Here is a 17,555-nt window from a genome sequence, read left to right as displayed (position 1 = left end):
TCACCAGGCCTGGGGTCACTAGATCTTCCCCCTGACCAACGAGTGTTTTTTAATATTTTTCATGGAGTGAATGACAAGGAATGTTTTAAATTATATTAGGATTTTTAGGGTTTTTAATTGTATTAATTGGATTTAGATGTGTTATTATGTTTTTTATATATGTTGTGAGCTGCTCCGAGTCCTCGGCATACAAATCAAATCAATCAATCGATCAAATCAATCACTCAATCAATCAATTAATAAATTTACTGACTCTCCCACTCTATTCTTTGTTAAAACTACAGTTCAGGCATCTTCAACCATACAACAATTGGTTTAATGACTGTCGGAAGTTACAATAGCAATGAAAAAAGTTAGTAAGCTTGAGGTTGATACAGTAGCAGGTTGAAGCAAGTGAAATTATTCTCCTCTCACTTAAGTGTATTGATACACAGCTCACAAAATTTATGAGGTTATGGTAGACTGTGGATTACCCCATATTTTTTAGGTATGCAGAGAAGTTAAGGCAGTCAAATCAATTTAACGTACCTAACACCTTTATTTTTAATCAGTCATTACTGTATCTTACCTTAATTTCTTCTTCACAACTCTTACCTTCTGTTTGTTTTCAGTTTAATAAATCAAGAGGTTTTGTTGGGGGGTTTTTTGGAATTTACCGGCATTCCATTAGTATTTTTTAAAATTCTTTTTAGCTGCAAAGCCATTATCTGGATTGCAACCGGTTAACAGGTTTCTCATCCAGCTTGGCTGTAAATCTTTGTTCTCCAGACATTTATTCCCTTATTCAGGAATTAGCTTTCTCAGCAGAAGGCTCGCAAGACATGACTCAGCTAGATTTGTCCTTTGATTTCAGATAAGAATAAAGCACATGGAAATATTACCGGTATCCACTGCATTACACGAAAGTTAAGGCTTTTCCGAGTTAATGAAAACTTATTCACTGTCTTGAGGGTCCAGGAGATGTGGGAAAAAGTCAGGTGGAGCTGGGGGTGGCATGAAGGGAGCAATCAGCCCGCAATCATTACATTCCCACAAGTATTCTAACTTCAACTCCCTGTTGAATTCCGCTAACTCTTATCTAGAAACATAGAAACCTAGAAGACTGACGGCAGAAAAAGACCTCATGGTCCATCTAGTCTGCCCTTATACTATTTCCTGTATTTTATCTTACAATGGATATATGTTTATCCCAGGCATGTTTAAATTTGGTTACTGTGGATTTACCAACCACGTCTGCTGGAAGTTTGTTCCAAGGATCTACTACTCTTTCAGTAAAATAATATTTTCTCATGTTGCCTTTGATCTTTCCCCCAACTAACTTCAGATTGTGTCCCCTTGTTCTTGTGTTCACTTCCCTATTAAAAACACTTCTCTCCTGAACCCTATTTAACCCTTTAACATATTTAAATGTTTCGATCATGTCCCCCCTTTTCCTTCTGTCCTCCAGACTATACAGATTGAGTTCATTAAGTCTTTCCTGATACATTTTATACTTAAGACCTTCCACCATTCTTGTAGCCCGTCTTTGGACCCGTTCAATTTTGTCAATATCTTTTTGTAGGTGAGGTCTCCAGAACTGAACACAGTACTCCAAATGTGGTCTCACCAGCGCTCTATATAAGGGGATCACAATCTCCCTCTTCCTGCTTGTTATACCTCTAGCTATGCAGCCAAGCATCCTACTTGCTTTTCCTACCGCCCGACCACACTGCTCACCCATTTTGAGACTGTCAGAAATCACTAGCCCTAAATCCTTCTGTTCTGAAGTTTTTGCTAACACAGAACTGCCAATGCAATACTTCTACTTCTGCCAATGCAATGCTTCTATCTCAGTGTCAGTTTTATACTAGTAGGACTTGCTTTATAGAAGATACACAGTAGACATCTGAAGGTTATCTGCCCATGTTTGCTTTGAAGAATTAAGAAACTGAATTCCCAATGTTCTTCTCAAACCATGGCATTTGAAACTGGACGTTTCATTGTGAGTTCAGAAACCGAGGCTTGCTTTGATGTCCTCCACTAAGTGTTTACCACAAAGGATTAAGCTATCTCATTTTTGTTCCAAAGTAAATTAAGGAAATCCATTTAGTCATCTCAATGTATATATAATACTAGATAGCTTTATAAAAGCCAATCAGTCAGCCAAAATTGAAGTTTCTTTTAAAAGGCAATCTCATTCATTAATGAAGCTCATGCAGTTCTCATTAGTAATAAAAACAATTTAATCAAACTTGAGATTTGAGATAGGAGCTATTTTCTAGAAAAATGGCACTTTTTCTAAAAACTTATCACAAAAGCAGATCTATTGAAGGGCTGTTATTCTTTTTCCCATAACTGGAATTCAAGCATGAATGGCTCCTTATGTTAAAATGCTCATCTGCATTTAAAACGGTTCTCTCCTACAACAGAGAAATGATAACATGTTTTTGGGCAATTCCCACGAATTGTTTTTTCTCACGAATCTCCCATTTGTAACTGAAGTGGACAAGTGCTTCATAAAAGGGCTTTGTATTTGAGTTCTAAAACATTATCTAGCTTAGAGAGGAACAGACAGTAGCTGTTCTCTGCAGCTGTTTACAGATGTTAATTTTTTTGCTTCCAGTCATAAAATATCTTCATCACAGCATTTGTTTTTTCTCAGTCAAAAAAAAGAAAGAACCCCAAACAGAATAACAGACCCAAAAAACAAATCATAAAAGTTTTCTTATTTTCCAGTCGCTGCTTCATCCCAATGTTCAAAGTTCATTTGCATTTATTTGTATTTCTATTTGTATTTATTAGATTTGTATGCCGCCCTTCTCCGAAGACTCGGGGCGGCTAACAACAATAAAAAAGGCAACGTAAACAAATCTAATATTAAAAATAATCTAAAAAACCCCAATTTAAAGAGCCAATCATACATACAAGCATACCATGTATAAATTCTATAAGCCTAGGGGGAAGGGAAAATTTCAGTTCCCCCATGCCTGACGACAGAGGTGGGTTTTAAGGAGCTTGCGAAAGGCAAAGAGGGCGGGGGCAACTCTGATATCTGGGGGGAGCTGGTTCAGGAGGGTCGGGGCCGCCACAGAGAAGGCTCTTCTCCTGGGTCCTGCCAGACGACATTGTTTAGTCAATGGGACCCGGAGAAGGCCAACTCTAACCGGTTGCTGGGATTCGTGCGGCAGAAGGCGGTCCCGGAGATATTCTGGTCCGATGCCATGAAGGGCTTTATAGGTCATAACCAACACTTTGAATTGTGACCGGAAATTGATCGGCAACCAATGCAGACTGCGGAGTGTTGGTGTGACATGGGCATACTTGGGGAAGCCCATGATTGCTCTCGCAGCTGCATTCTGCACGATCTGGAGTTTCCGAACACTTTTCAAAGGTAGCCCCATGTAAAGAGCATTACAGTAGTCGAACTTCGAGGTGACGAGGGCATGAGTGACTGTGAGCAGTGAGTCCCGGTTCAGATAGGGTCGCAACTGGTGCACCAGGCGAACCTGGGTGAACTCCCCCCTCGCCACAGCTGAAAGGTGTTTCTCTAATGTGAGCTGTGGATCGAGGAGGACGGCCAAGTTGCGGACCCTCTCTGAGGGGGTCAATAGTTCCCCCCCAGGGTTATGGACGGACAAATGGAATTGTCCTTGGGAGGCAGAACCCATAGCCACTCCGTCTTATCCGGGTTGAGTTTGAGTCTGGTGACACCCATCCAGACCCCAACAGCCTCCAGGCACCGGCACATCACTTCCACTGCTTCGTTGACTGGACATGGAGTGGAGATGTGTAACTGGGTATCATCCGCATACTGATGATACCTCACCCGATGCCCCTGGATGATCTCCTTGTTGGAATAAATTTTATTTGAGGCTTCAAAAGATTCATCGGGATAAATAAAGCATTAATGGAGCCAGTCTGTTTTTTTTTAATGTTTTAGAATTGAGACATCCCTCAATGTCTTGCTTTGCTCATTTAAAACTACCCTTGTCAAAGATGTTGACCTCTTAATGGGTTCCAATTTTTTTTTCCTATTGTGCTTCGAAGGTCCTGCCAGGAAACCAGTCAACAGGCTGCTGTGAAGCCATTAGAAGTTCAGATCAAAGGGGTGGAGATATTAGGATGGCAAACTTCCAATGATCTTGATCCTCATTAAAAAAGGCCCCATAAGGAGTAGAGGGCCTTGCTCAGCTGTTACTTTGAAGTTTATCAAAAACTAAAACTCATACCACGTTCTAACCACAGTTCTATTATTCTACTCTAGAACAGTTTTAGTCCTGCACCATCTTGCTGTCACAAATGCTTGATTTCCAATAATTGCTTCTTAAATTCATAGGACGATTGTAGATGCTTAAAATCTTTGAATAAGTAAAGTCACTCAGTCCCTTTTAAGAACCATCTGACATGGTGGCCACTATCATACCTGACTCAGAAAAGCCCACGGTTTAGCTAAGGCTCAGCATTTAAAGAGGCTAGGTTTCTCAGCTGAAAAGCTGACAACCTGGGTTCAAGACCTGAGTGCTGCAGGATGGAGTGAGTTCCCATTAGTTGTCTCACCTCCTGCCCACCTAGCAGTTCGAAAGCATGCAAATGTGAGCAGATAAATAGGCACCACTTTGGTGGGAAGGTAACAATGTTCCATAAGCCTTTGGTGTATAGCCATACTGGCCACATGACCACAGAAAATGTCTGTATGTTCAGGAGACCTCACCTACAAAAAGATATTGACAAAATTGAACGGGTCCAAAGACGGGCTACAAGAATGGTGGAAGGTCTTAAGCATAAAACATATCAGGAAAGACTTCATGAACTTAATCTGTATAGTCTGGAGGACAGAAGGAAAAGGGGGAGACATGATAGAACCATTTAAATATGTTCAAGGGTTAAATAAGGTTCAGGAGGGAAGTGTTTTTAATAGGAAAGTGAACACAAGAACAAGGAGGCACAATCTGAGGTTATTTGGGGGAAAGATCAAAAGCAACATGAGAAAATATTATTTTACTGAAAGAGTAGTAGATGCTTGGAACAAACTTCCAGCAGACGTGGTCGGTAAATCCACAGGAACTGAATTTAAACATGCCTGGGATAAACATACATCCATCCTAAGATAAAATACAGGAAATAGTATAAGGGCAGACTAGATGGACCATGAGGTCTTTTTCTGCCGTCAATCTTCTATGTTTTTATGTTTCCTTCTACTTTTCATAAGCATTAGTCAGAAAACATTGGTGGTTTTCCAAGTTAGTATAAGGTAAGTATAGGGACTCATCGCTATACTCGAATAAATACACATATGGAATCTGTCCATAAAACGAACGAAGAGGATATTTTGGGTAAATAAACTCTGCATGGGCAGTTGTGTAGGCTGCCTGCCTGCTTCACACAACATCTGTTATACATCAAAGTTATATACCACTGCTGAGAGATAACCGAGAGCATTATATTCATGGACGAGTAGAAAATGCTTTTTTTTTTTAAAAAAAAAATGATGCACAAGTATAATAAATCAAAAGCTCGTGGTTTCTTCTCTTTCTTGCTTCACCGCAAAAGAGAGAGAGAGAGAGAGAGATTCTATTCCTGCCATTTCAATAGTGCATCATTCAAAAAATTATTGACAGCGCATCTCCTCAGGTGGCATTGAAATTTATGTGTGTTGTTTCCCTGATGTTCCTTTCTCCTGTTTGCATAACCAAATTGATTAGCAGGCAATAAAAAATGAGTGAAAAGCAACCACGCAGGCGGAAAATGCCAGTCGTATTTAATGGATGGTTATTGTTCACATTGGCTTCGCATTGTGCAGTGGGTAACAATCAGATAGCGAATCCCAATTTTAAAAAAAGTTTTCTTTTTTCTTCTCCTTTAAGGGTCCCTTGGAAAATGATCTCGTGGTCCACGTTGCATTGATTGCTGAAAGCCAGCGGTAAGTCGTTCGGATCTCCAATAAATCTCATTGATTTGGTGTTGGTTATGACCTATAAAGCCCTTCATGGCATTGGACCAGAATATCTCCGGGACCGCCTTCTGCCGCACGAATCCCAATGACCGGTTAGGTCCCACAGAGTTGGCCTTCTCCGGGTCCCATCGACTAAACAATGTTGTTTGGCGGGACCCAGGAGAAGAGCCTTCTCTGTGGCGGCCCCAACCCTCTGGAACCAGCTCCCCCCAGATATCAGAGTTGCCCCCACCCTCCTTGCCTTTCGAAAGCTCCTTAAAACCCACCTCTGTCGTCAGGCATGGGGGAATTGAAATTTTCCCTTTCCCCTAGGCTTATAGAATTTATACATGGTATGCTTGTATGTATGATTGGTTCTTTAAATTGGGGTTTTTTAGATTATTTTTAATATTAGATTTGTTTACATTGTGTTTTTTATTGTTGTTAACCGCCCCGAGTCTTCGGAGAGGGGCGGCATACAAATCTAATAAATACAATACAAATTGATTGGTTTTCAATGTGCCAGTTGGTGATTCTGGTCCTTTAGATCAGGGGTCTCCAACCTTGGCAAACTTTAAGACTTGTGGACTTCAACTCCCAGAATTCCTCAACCAGCAAAGGAGCTCTGGGAGTTGAAGTCCACAAGTCTTAAAGTTGCCAAGGTTGGAGACCCCTGCTTTGGATGGAAACGCCTTGGTCTTTGGAGGCCCTGTGGGTGAAACCCCACAGACCTTCCCCATTTCTCCTTCAACAACATCTTGCAATCAAGAAGCAGTGTGAAAGATATTTCTCTCTCTGGGCACAATGAGTGTATATCTGCTGAACAAAACTCTGCATTGCCAACAGGAAGGGCATCCAGTCATTGAACACTCAGCTCCATTCAGTCGCCCAGACTTCACCCTGCAAGGGATTATGAGGTTTTTAAAAAATGATAATGGTAGTTCTATCTTTGAAAGTCTCAAAGCAGTAATAAAGAGAATAGAACAGAATGGAATTCTTTATTGGCCAATAAATTATTTGTTGAATTCTTTATTGTTGGACACAAGGAATTTATCTTTGGTGCATATGCTCTCAGTGTATTTACTTACTTACTTACTTACTTACTTACTTACTTACTTACTTACTTACTGATTGATTGGATTTGTATGCCGCCCCTCTCCACATTATTTTATCCAGTACAAATTGAAAGTTAAGGAGAATAAAAACACATAGTAGTAAATATCAGGGAAGGGATAGAAGAAGAGATATGAGAATAGAATACATCAATGAAGAGTAGAGGAAGGATATATGGATGGGAGAAAAGATATATAAAATATAGGAGAGACAATTGGACAGGGGACGGAAGGCACACTAGTGCACTTATGCTCGCCCCTTACTGACCTCTAAGGAAAAGACAAAGACAAAAGACAAAGACAAAATACATATGTCAAGAATCATAAGGTGCAACACTTAATGATTGTCATATAAATGTATTAAACAAACAAACAAATAAATAAATAGGGATCAAAATAAGCAATCAGGAAACAATATTAATATAAATCGTAAGGATACAAGCAACAAGATATAGTCGTACAGTCACAAGTGGGAGGAGATGGGTGATGGGAATGATGAGAAGACTCACCTAATAGCAATACAATCTTAGTGAATAGTTTGACAGTGTTGAGAGAATTATTTGTTTAGCAGAATGATGGGGGGGGGGACTGTTCTTGTGTCTAGAACAGTGTTTTTCAACCAGTGTGCCGTGGCACACTAGTGTGCCGTGAGACATGGTCAGGTGTGCCGTGAAGCTCAGAGAGAGAGAGAGAAAGAAAGCAAGAGAGAGAGAGAAAGAAAGCAAGAGAGAGAGAAAGCAAGAGAAAGAACGAGAAGGAAAAGGAAAAGGAAAGAGAAAGAAAGCAAGAAAGAGAAAAAGAGAATGAGAGAGAGAGAAAGAAAGAGAGAGAGAGAAAGAGAGGGAGGGAAGGTGGGAGAGAGAAAGACGGAGGGAGAGAAAGAGCAAAAAAGAGGAAGGAAGGAAGGGAGAAAGAAAGGGATGGAGAGAGAGAAAAAAGAAAGGGAGGGAGAGGGAAATAGAGCGAAAGGGAGGAAGAGAGAGAGAATTTTTTGTCCAAACTTTTTTTACACACACACACACACACCCAATGTGCCCCATGGTTTTGTAAATGTAAAAAATGTGCCGCGGCTCAAAAAAGGTTGAAAATCACTGGTCTAGAACCCTATGATTATTACACCCAGACTGGCTTTGATTCAATTTGTAGGAGTAAAATCCTGGATTTCTTTCAAATACGGTTTACTGAAAGCAGATTCCAGTTTTGTTCACACTAATGTCCCCTTTTAATGTTTTCACTGAAAACAACGACAGCTTGCAGGTGTTTCTGAACACATATGGCATCCAGACACAAACCCCCCAACAAGTTGAACCCATCCAGATTTGGCCTCAACAGGAACTTGTGAAGGTAAGTTATTACTTTAGCTTTAAAAAAAAAAAGTTTTTGTTTTCTTTTTTAAACCAATGTTTTCTAGGCTATGATAAATTGCTTTGACTTTGGTACAATTTATGTCAAATTTGATACTACTTACGTAAAAAAAATATATGACGTGGTGGCTCAGTGACTACAACTCTGAGCTTGTCGATGGAAAGGTCAGCAGTTCAGCGGTTCGAATCCCTAGCGCTGCGTAATGGAGTGAGCTCCCATTATTTGTCCCAGCTTCTGCCAACCTAGCAGTTCAAAGGCACTTCAGATCGTGCAGAATGCAGCTGCGAGTGCAATCATGGGCTTTCCCAAATATGCTCAAGTTACTCCAACACTCTGCAGTCTGCATTGGTTGCCGATCAGTTTCCGGTCACAATTCAAAGTGTTGGTCATCACCTATAAAGCCCATCATGGCACCAGACCAGGTTATCTACGAGACTGCCTTCTGCCGCACGAATCCCACAGAGTTGGTCTCCTCCGGGTCCCGTCAACTAAACAATTCCGTTTGGCGGGACCCAGTGGAAGAGCCTTCTCTGTGGCGGCTCCGACCCTCTGGAGTCAGCTCCCTCCAGAGATTAGAACTGCCCCCACCCTCCTTGCCTTTCATAAACTCCTTAAAACCCACCTCTGTCGTCAAGCGTGGGGGAACTGAAACATCTCCCCCTGCCTATGCAGGTTTTTTTGTGTATGATATGACTGTATGTATGTTTTTTATATATTGGGGTTTCTTGTTTTTTAGACTTTTTAAAATGTATTATGTTATTTTAGATTCTAACTATTAGATTTGTCATTATATATTGTTTTTATCATTGCTGTGAGCCGCCCCGAGTCTACGGAGAGGGGCGGCATACAAATCTAATAATAAATAATAATAATAATAATAATAATAATAATAATAATAATAAAAATGCAAGTAGAAAAATAGGGACCACCTTTGGCGGGAAGATAACAGCATTCCATGTGCCTTCGGCATTTAGTCATGCCAGCCACATGACCACGGAGACATCTTGGGACAGAGCTGGCTCTTTGGCTTTGTAATGGAGATGAGCACTGCCCCCTAGAGTCGGGAACAAGTAGCATATAAGTGCAAGAGGAATCTTTACCTTATGTCACATTTTTAAAGTGTAACCACACACACACACACCCCAATTTCATACCAGGAACCCCTTAGAAATAGCTACAACTGAATTGTGAGAAATGATACACTTGCTTTCATACAGTGTATAGAAAATCTCTTCTAATATTGCTTCGCTCTAGTGCTTAGAACAGCAAAGCTTTCTAATCCAAACATCTCATTTGTAAACAAGGTCCCATTCAAATTTTGTTGAGCAAATACGTTTTAACTTATTCATGTTGATATTCTGGGATTACTCCGTGAACAAAATTTGTTTCTGAAATAACAAGCATCCCAATGTCAAAGCTATTTGCTAGACATCTACATAGTATTTCTTTGTGCTGCCTCACCTACAAAAAGAGATTGACAAAATTGAACGGGTCCAAAGACAGGCTACAAGAATGGTGGAAGGTCTTAAGCATAAAACGTATCAGGAAAGACTTCATGAACTCAATCTGTATAGTCTGGAGGACAGAAGGAAAAGGGGGGACATGATCGAAACATTTAAATATGTTCAAGGGTGAAATAAGGTCCAGGAGGGAAGTGTTTTTAATAGGAAAGTGAACACAAGAACAAGGAGGCACAATCTGAGGTTAGTTGGGTGAAAGATCAAAGGCAACATGAGAAAATATTATTTTACTGAAAGAGTAGTAGATCCTTGGAACAAACTTCCAGCAGACGTGGTAGATAAATCCACAGTAACTGAATTTAAACATGCCTGGGATAAACATATATCCATACTAAGATAAAATACAGAAAATAGTATAAGGGCATACTAGATGGACCATGAGGTCTTTTTCTGCCGTCAGACTTCTATGTTTCTATGTTTCTATGCCTTTTTCCTTCAGCATCAGCTTTGGCTGTGAATTCTAGTCCCACCCGAGTCACTAAGCTAGCTGGGTAACCTTGGGGCAGTCACTCTTATTTAGCCCTAGGAAAGACGCAACGGCAAACAATTTTTTGTGGGTGCGCGGATTGCCAAGAAAACTGCAGAGAATTATCCAGGCACTGTCCAAGAGTGGACATGATTAAACAGAGGAAGGAGAAAAGGCGTATCTCTGTATGCTGACTTTTCCTCCCTTCCTTTTCCTTTATTCTTTGATAAAAATATAAAGTACAGTGGTACCTCTATCTAAGAATGCCTGTACTTAAGAACTTTTCTAGATAAGAACCGGGTGTTCAAGATTTTTTTGCCTCGTCTTAAGGACCTTTTTTTACTTAAGAACCCGAGCCTGGAAAAATTTCCCAGGAAATTTGAGAGCGGCACGAAGGCCCGGCCAGTTTCCTGCCATTCCCCCTTTAATCCCGGCCATCTCGGGCTTTTCTGGGCTGCCGGAGGAGCCTTTCAGTGGTGCTCCCCCTCTCGCCCAACTGCGTTTCTCTCTCTGGCGCAGTATATGGGAAGCAGCCTCGCGCCAGGTGTATGGGAGGCACATGCTCCTCAGAGTCCCTCTTTTTTTTTTTAAGCCTTAAAGTTTTGGATTTTTTGACTAAACAATGTCGTTTGGCGGGACCCAGGAGAAGAGCCTTCTCTGTGGCGGCCCCGACCCTCTGGAATCAGCTCCCCCTGGAGATCAGAACTGCCCCCACCCTCCTTGCCTTTTGTAAAGTTCTTAAGACCCATCTCTGCCGTCAGGCATGGGGAACTGAGACATCTCCCCCGGGCCTATACAGTTTATACATGGTATGTTTGTGTGTATGCTTGCTTTTAATAAAGGGGTTTTTAGTGTTTTTTAAATTATTAGATTTGTTCTTACATTGTCTTTGTTATTGTTGTGAGCCGCCCCGAGTCTACGGAGAGGGGCGGCATACAAATCTAATAAATAAATAAAAATAAATAAATAGATTCCCCTCCCGTCACTTTCTTCCTTCGGCAGTGACTGTCCTCCTCTTCTTCTTCCTCCTCCTCCTCCCACCCAAATTCTGAGCGTTTATTTCTTTCCTAATGGGTTTGCACGCATTATTTGCTTTTACATTGATTCCTATGCGAAACATAGCTTCTACTTACAAACTTTTCTACTTAAGAACCTGGTCATGGAACGAATTAAGTTCTTAAGTAGAGGTACCACTGTATTTGCCACGAGCATCATCCATAAATTGGAGCTTTGTTGTCCTAGGAAATCATTGAATTGGGAAAAAAGTGGAAAAATAGTTCATGATTCAGTTCTCCAATGTTTTTGCTACTTTTGTACGCTAGATGGATTAGGGACATTACGGGGATTCAATGGAACTGAATTTCAGAGAGTAACATATTTCGAGTAGTAGCTGAATCTTAAAAAAACACACCGAATAAGTGTTTATCATATCATATCTCTTGGCAGAGAAAACCATTAATGTGTCAAATAACTGGGATGGTTTCAATGAAAGCCTAGTTCTCCTTACTCTTCTGTGAAAATAAAGCTGTTTTAGAGGATTAAGTGTCTATCATTTTCAGATGAATCTCAAAGTTTCCTTTTTGTATGGTACATGTTCCATTATACATATGGAGCCATGTTGCAAAAAGATGAGGAGGGTGTCATCTTTTTTATTTTAACTCCATGTGTGAAAGACAGAGAAATAGAGAGGAAATCTGGTTTATATGTAAACGTTTTGTTTTTTGCTTTCATTTTTTTAAAAAAGTCTTATCAAAAAAATGTAAAGTGCCCAGAAATAAAGAAGGCGACAATTCTACGTAATCTGCTGAAAAAATTCCACCACCCTAAAAATGGACCACCACTCTTTGCCCAATAAATATTAAATCCATATTAAGTCAGTAATTTCAATTAATTTAATTTATTTGACTTCTATGTTGCCCAATCCCTTAGGACTCAGGGTGGCTTGCAACAATAAAAAATAATACAATAGTACAATAATAAAAAGAAGTCTAACATCAACAGTAGATTAAAACCCCATTTTAACCTTAATGAATCCATTATAAAAACCCAAAAAAATCAATCTTACAAACCAGCCAAACATAATCCGGGAACATCTGATGTTAGAGTTCACGGCCCCCAGACCTATCGATAAAGGCAGGTCTTAACAGCTTTTCGAAAAGACAGTAGGGAGCAGTGCAAACATTGGGGGTGAGTTGGTTCCAGTAGAGCCGGGGCGGCAACAGAAAATGCCCTCTCCTGCAGTCCCGCCAACCTACCTTGTTTAGTTGACAGGACCTGGAGGAGGCCGAAATTATGGATTTTGATGTTTATTTTATTTCAAACACTTAACACCCCATCGTGGCTGGCCGGGACAGGACAGGGATAAGTAAGAGGAAGAGAAGGAAGCCCCTTCATATGCCCAGCTTGCAATCAGAACCCCTTGAGATGCCACCACTATTTCCTTCAACCAAACCCTCAAATTGGAATCAGGGATGGGCTGCTGGGGGTTCGCAGGGGCTCGGGGGACCCTCTAGCTAAGATTCTGTGCAGTTCGGAGAACCCCCAAATCCCACTCCGGGCTGGCCCCACCCACCTCTCCCCTCCCCTTCTAGGAGTCTCCATGCAGCACGGAGGCTCAGAGAAGGCGAAAAACAGACCTACTGCAAAGTTGGGAAGGCTGGAAATGGGCCTGTTTCCATCTTCCAGAACCTGGGGAGGCCGTTTTCGCTGATCACTGGCTGCCAGCAGTTTGCCAGATCGAATCTCAATAGGCTCAAAGGTTGACTCAGCCTTCCTTCCTTCCAAGGTTGCTAAAATGAGGACCCAGAGTGTTGGGGGCAATAGGCTGACTCTTAAACCGCTTAGAGAGGGCTGCAAGGCACTGTGAAGCAGAATAGAAGTCTAAATGCTACTTTAAATGCTATGAACTCAACATAGAACATTGAGCCGAGGTGGCGCAGTGGGTAGAGTCCAGCACTGCAGGCCACTAAAGCTGACTGCTAGATCTGCAGGTCAGCGGTTCAAATCTCACCATTGGCTCAAGGTTGACTCAGCCTTCCATCCTTCCGAGGTGGGTAAAATGAGGACCCGGATTGTTGGGGGCAAGAGGCTGGCTCTGTGAAAAAGTGCTATTGCTAATATGTTTGTTTGTTTGTTTGTTTGTTTGTTTGTTTGTTTGTTTGTTTGTTCGTTCGTTCGTTCGTTCGTTCGTTCGTTCGTTCATTCATTCATTCATTCATTTTTTATGCCGCCCTTCTCCTTAGACTCAGAGCGGCTTACAACATGTTAGCAATAGCACTTTTTTAACAGAGCAGGTATATTGCCCTCACAATCTGGGTCCTCATTTTACCCACCTCGGAAGGATGGAAGGCTGAGTCAACCTTGAGCTGGTGATGAGTTTTGAACCATTGACCTTCAGATCTACAGTCAGCTTCAGTGGCCTGCAGTACAGCACTCTATCTGCTCCGCCACCCCGGCTCATGTTGTAGGCTGCCCTGAGGTCTAAGGAGAAGCGCGGCATAAAAATCGAATAAATAAATAAATAAAATAAATAACAGCTTAGTTCCGGCATACCATAATTTATAAGCAACCGTCAAAGGCAACTGGCCCAGCCCATAACGTTTTAACAGTACGTTTTAACAGGATGCCATTAATTCTGGGTCTGCTGTTCCACAAAAGGCAAAGAAAAGATGGGGGTTTGTACCTGTTCCCAGGTGCAGTTTTTTTTAAAGTGGAGCAGCTCTTCGATTTCTGCCGTTCTCCTCTTTGCTTTCTACGTGCATGGCTTTCTTTCCAAACCACTCCAATAATGCCGGCGGGCGTGTTGTGTGTGTGTTGACCTTCACTTGTTGAAAAGGTCACTTTGCTACAGAATCATTGACCGGCTTCCCTGCAGTCTCTTTGGCTCAGGAAGCTTTGGCTAGAACTCTTAAAAGAGTTAATCTGTTCACCGAGGCAATCATATGTGCAAAAAGAATTATTATCTTTTTATGAAGACTGTTCCAGATCATTTCCCCCTCCATCTTCCCCTCGTCAGCCGAGATCACAAATATTCTGATTTTGCCCGAAGGAACCTCTGATCCTTTAAAAAGAAAATGAATAAGGAATTCTCCCTCCCGGTCCTTCCCAAACACACTACCCTTCTCTTTGAACATTGGTTTTGGGTTTTCTTTGAAAAATACTTTATTAATTATATACATTAAAAAAACATAAAAAGACAATACAACAATACAACATTCACAGAATGTATATACTTCTCTCCCTTGTGGGGTGCCTCAGGGGTCGGTCCTCTCCCCCCCTGCTATTTAATATCTACATGAAACCGCTGGGTGAGATCATCCAAGGGCATGGGGTGAGGTATCATCAGTATGCTGATGATACCCAGCTGTACATCTCCACCCCATGTCCAGTCAACGAAGCAGTGGAAATGATGTGCCGGTGCCTGGAGGCTGTTGGGGCCTGGATGGGTGTCAACAGACTCAAACTCAACCCGGATAAGACGGAGTGGCTGTGGGTTTTGCCTCCCAAGGACAATTCCATCTGTCCTTCCATTACCCTGGGGGGGGGGAATTATTGACCCCTCGGAGAGGGTCCGCAATTTGGGCGTCCTCCTCGATCCACAGCTCATATTAGAGAACCATCTTTCAGTTGTGGCGAGGGGGGCGTTTGCCCAGGTTCGCTTGGTGCACCAGTTGCGGCCCTATCTGGACCGGGACTCACTGCTCACAGTCACTCATGCCGTCATCCCCTCGAGGTTCGACTACTGTAATGCTCTCTACATGGGGCTACCTTTGAAAAGTGTTCGGAAACTTCAGATCGTGCAGAATGCAGCTGCGAGAGCAGTCATGGGCTTACCTAGATATGCCCATGTTTCACCAACACTCCGCAGTCTGCATTGGTTGCCAATCAACTTCCGGTCACAATTCAAAGTGTTGGTCATGACCTTTAAAGCACTTCATGGCACTGGACCAGAATATCTCCGAGACCGCCTGCTGCCGCACGAATCCCAGCGACCGATTAGGTCCCACAGAGTGGGCCTTCTCCGGGTCCCGTCAACTAAACAATGACGGTTGGCGGGCCCCAGGGGAAGAGCCTTCTCTGTGGCGGCCCCGACCCTCTGGAACCAACTCCCCCCGGAGATTAGAACTGCCCCTACTCTCCTTGCCTTTCGTAAGCTCCTTAAGACCCACCTTTGTCGTCAGGCATGGGGGAACTGAGACATCTCCCCCGGGCATATACAATTTATGAATGGTATGTTTGTATGTATGTATGTATGTGTGTTTAGAAAATGGGTTTTTTTAATATTTTTAAACAGTAATTTAGATTTGTTGTAAATTGTTTTCACTTTGTTGTGAGCCGCCCCGAGTCTGCGGAGAGGGGCGGCATACAAATCTAAATAATTAATTAATAAATAAATAAATAAATAAATAAATAAATAAATAAATAAATAAATAAATAAATAATACATGTAAATCTATAAGTGAGAAAAAGAATAATAATAAGAAATGGTACCATATACACACTCATAACAAAAATAAAGCATTATGCTTTATACAGGGGTTATTTTGGTATCAGAGCTTGATATTTACACCTGCTAAGTAGCAGTATACTTGATTTGCAGCTCTTTCATTTATAACAGTATTTTCCCTTTGTTAATTGTTACACACACATCTTGTTGACTTTTCCGTTTAACATATCCGTTTTTGTGAGATTATTTTCATTTTCTCCATGGTATAATAGTGCCTTATAATAACAATATTTCCTCTTATTAACGTTTTAATTTTTCTCTCTAAATTTGATGACTTGAATAACTTTATTGTTATTCACATTGTTCCTTTATTTTATTTTATTTTTGGCAATCCAGATATACCACCTGCCCCAAACATTGTTTTTGTGTGCGCGCGCGCGATGTTGACGTTATCATGTTTTACAGGCTTATTTCCATCTGGGCATCAACGAAAAACTGGGACTATCAGGAAGACCCGATCGGCCAATTGGTTGCCTCGGAACATCAAAGGTTCTTACAGAGAATTATTATTCTGCAGTTTATTTATTTATTTATTTATTTATTCATTCATTCATTCATTCATTCATTCATTCATTCATTCATTCATTCATTCAATTTTTATGCCGCCCTTCTCCTTAGACTCAGGGCGGCTTACAACATGTTAGCAATAGCACTTATTAACAGAGCTAGGCTATTGCCCCCACAATCTGGGTCCTCATTTTACCCACCTCGGAAGGATGGAAGGCTGAGTTAACCTTGAACCGGTGATGAGATTTGAACCACTGACCTTCAGATCTACAGTCAGCTTCAGTGGCCTGCAGTACAGCACTCTACCTGCTGCGCCACCCCAGCTCTTTAGTTAGTGTGAATATTGGAGGGGGTCTAAATTTATTCTCTAAGCTGGGGAAACAAATTTGGAGCGAAGCTTTTTGCTCCCTATTCAGGAATCGGGCCCATTGAGTTTTGCATGGCTTATAACTGAAGTTGCAAATCTTACCTGAGATTAGTTTATCGACTATTCGTAAGGTTCTTAAGAAGAAGAATCTCATTAGTAATTTAGGAGAAAGCTCTCATAGGTGCTTCACTGTAATTGCTGGATAGAACTTGTCCTCCCGTAACCATGTTAGCTTGTTCCACCAAACTTTCAGTGTGGCTTAATTGAATGCCTCGATAATGAAAAATGGTTTTAACTATAATAGTGATGGCACTATTGGCTTTAACTATAATAGTGATGGCACTATTGGCTTTAACTATAATAGTGATGGCACTATTGGCTTTAACTATAATAGTGATGGCACTATTGGCTTTAACTATAATAGTGATGGCACTATTGGCTTTAACTATAATAGTGATGGCACTGAATGCCGAAAAGAGCAGTGTGTCAGGCAGGGGTTCAAACTTACTGATGCATGATGTGTGACTGATGGGCGTGTGCATCGAAGCGAGATTGGGCTTCTGCACATGCACAGAAAACAAATCTTGTGAGAAGATGCGCGGGTGGATGAGATTTTGGTGGGTTTTTTTGCTTCCGCGCATGCGCATGCGCAGAAAATCCCCAGAATCCCCAGGATCTCATATACACACACGCGTCCTCTTACAAGATTTTACTTCCTGCACATGCGCAGAAGCCAAATCTCATTCCGATGCATGTGCACGCACACCGGTCAACCAGAACTACGCACAGAGCTCCATTTCC

At 41.5% G+C, this 17,555-nt stretch overlaps 1 protein-coding gene across 4 annotated transcripts in view; it reads left to right on the top strand.

The window, feature by feature from the left end:
- The window catches only part of PHKB (phosphorylase kinase regulatory subunit beta), a 160,426-nt gene that overhangs the window by 88,053 nt on the left and 54,818 nt on the right, over nt 1-17,555 (top strand). For all 4 annotated transcript variants that reach the window (XM_070760256.1, XM_070760255.1, XM_070760258.1 and 1 more), the window contains 3 exons: nt 5,844-5,899; nt 8,274-8,367; nt 16,286-16,369. In XM_070760256.1, the coding sequence (XP_070616357.1) occupies nt 5,844-5,899; nt 8,274-8,367; nt 16,286-16,369 (234 nt within the window). The remainder of the gene's footprint in view (nt 1-5,843; nt 5,900-8,273; nt 8,368-16,285; nt 16,370-17,555) is intronic.

This window comes from Erythrolamprus reginae, chromosome 9, assembly GCF_031021105.1.
Source record: "Erythrolamprus reginae isolate rEryReg1 chromosome 9, rEryReg1.hap1, whole genome shotgun sequence".
In the NCBI taxonomy this organism is placed as follows: Eukaryota; Metazoa; Chordata; class Lepidosauria; order Squamata; family Dipsadidae; genus Erythrolamprus; species Erythrolamprus reginae.
Note: the sequence above shows the minus strand (reverse complement) of the source record. Positions and strands in the feature narration are given on the sequence as shown.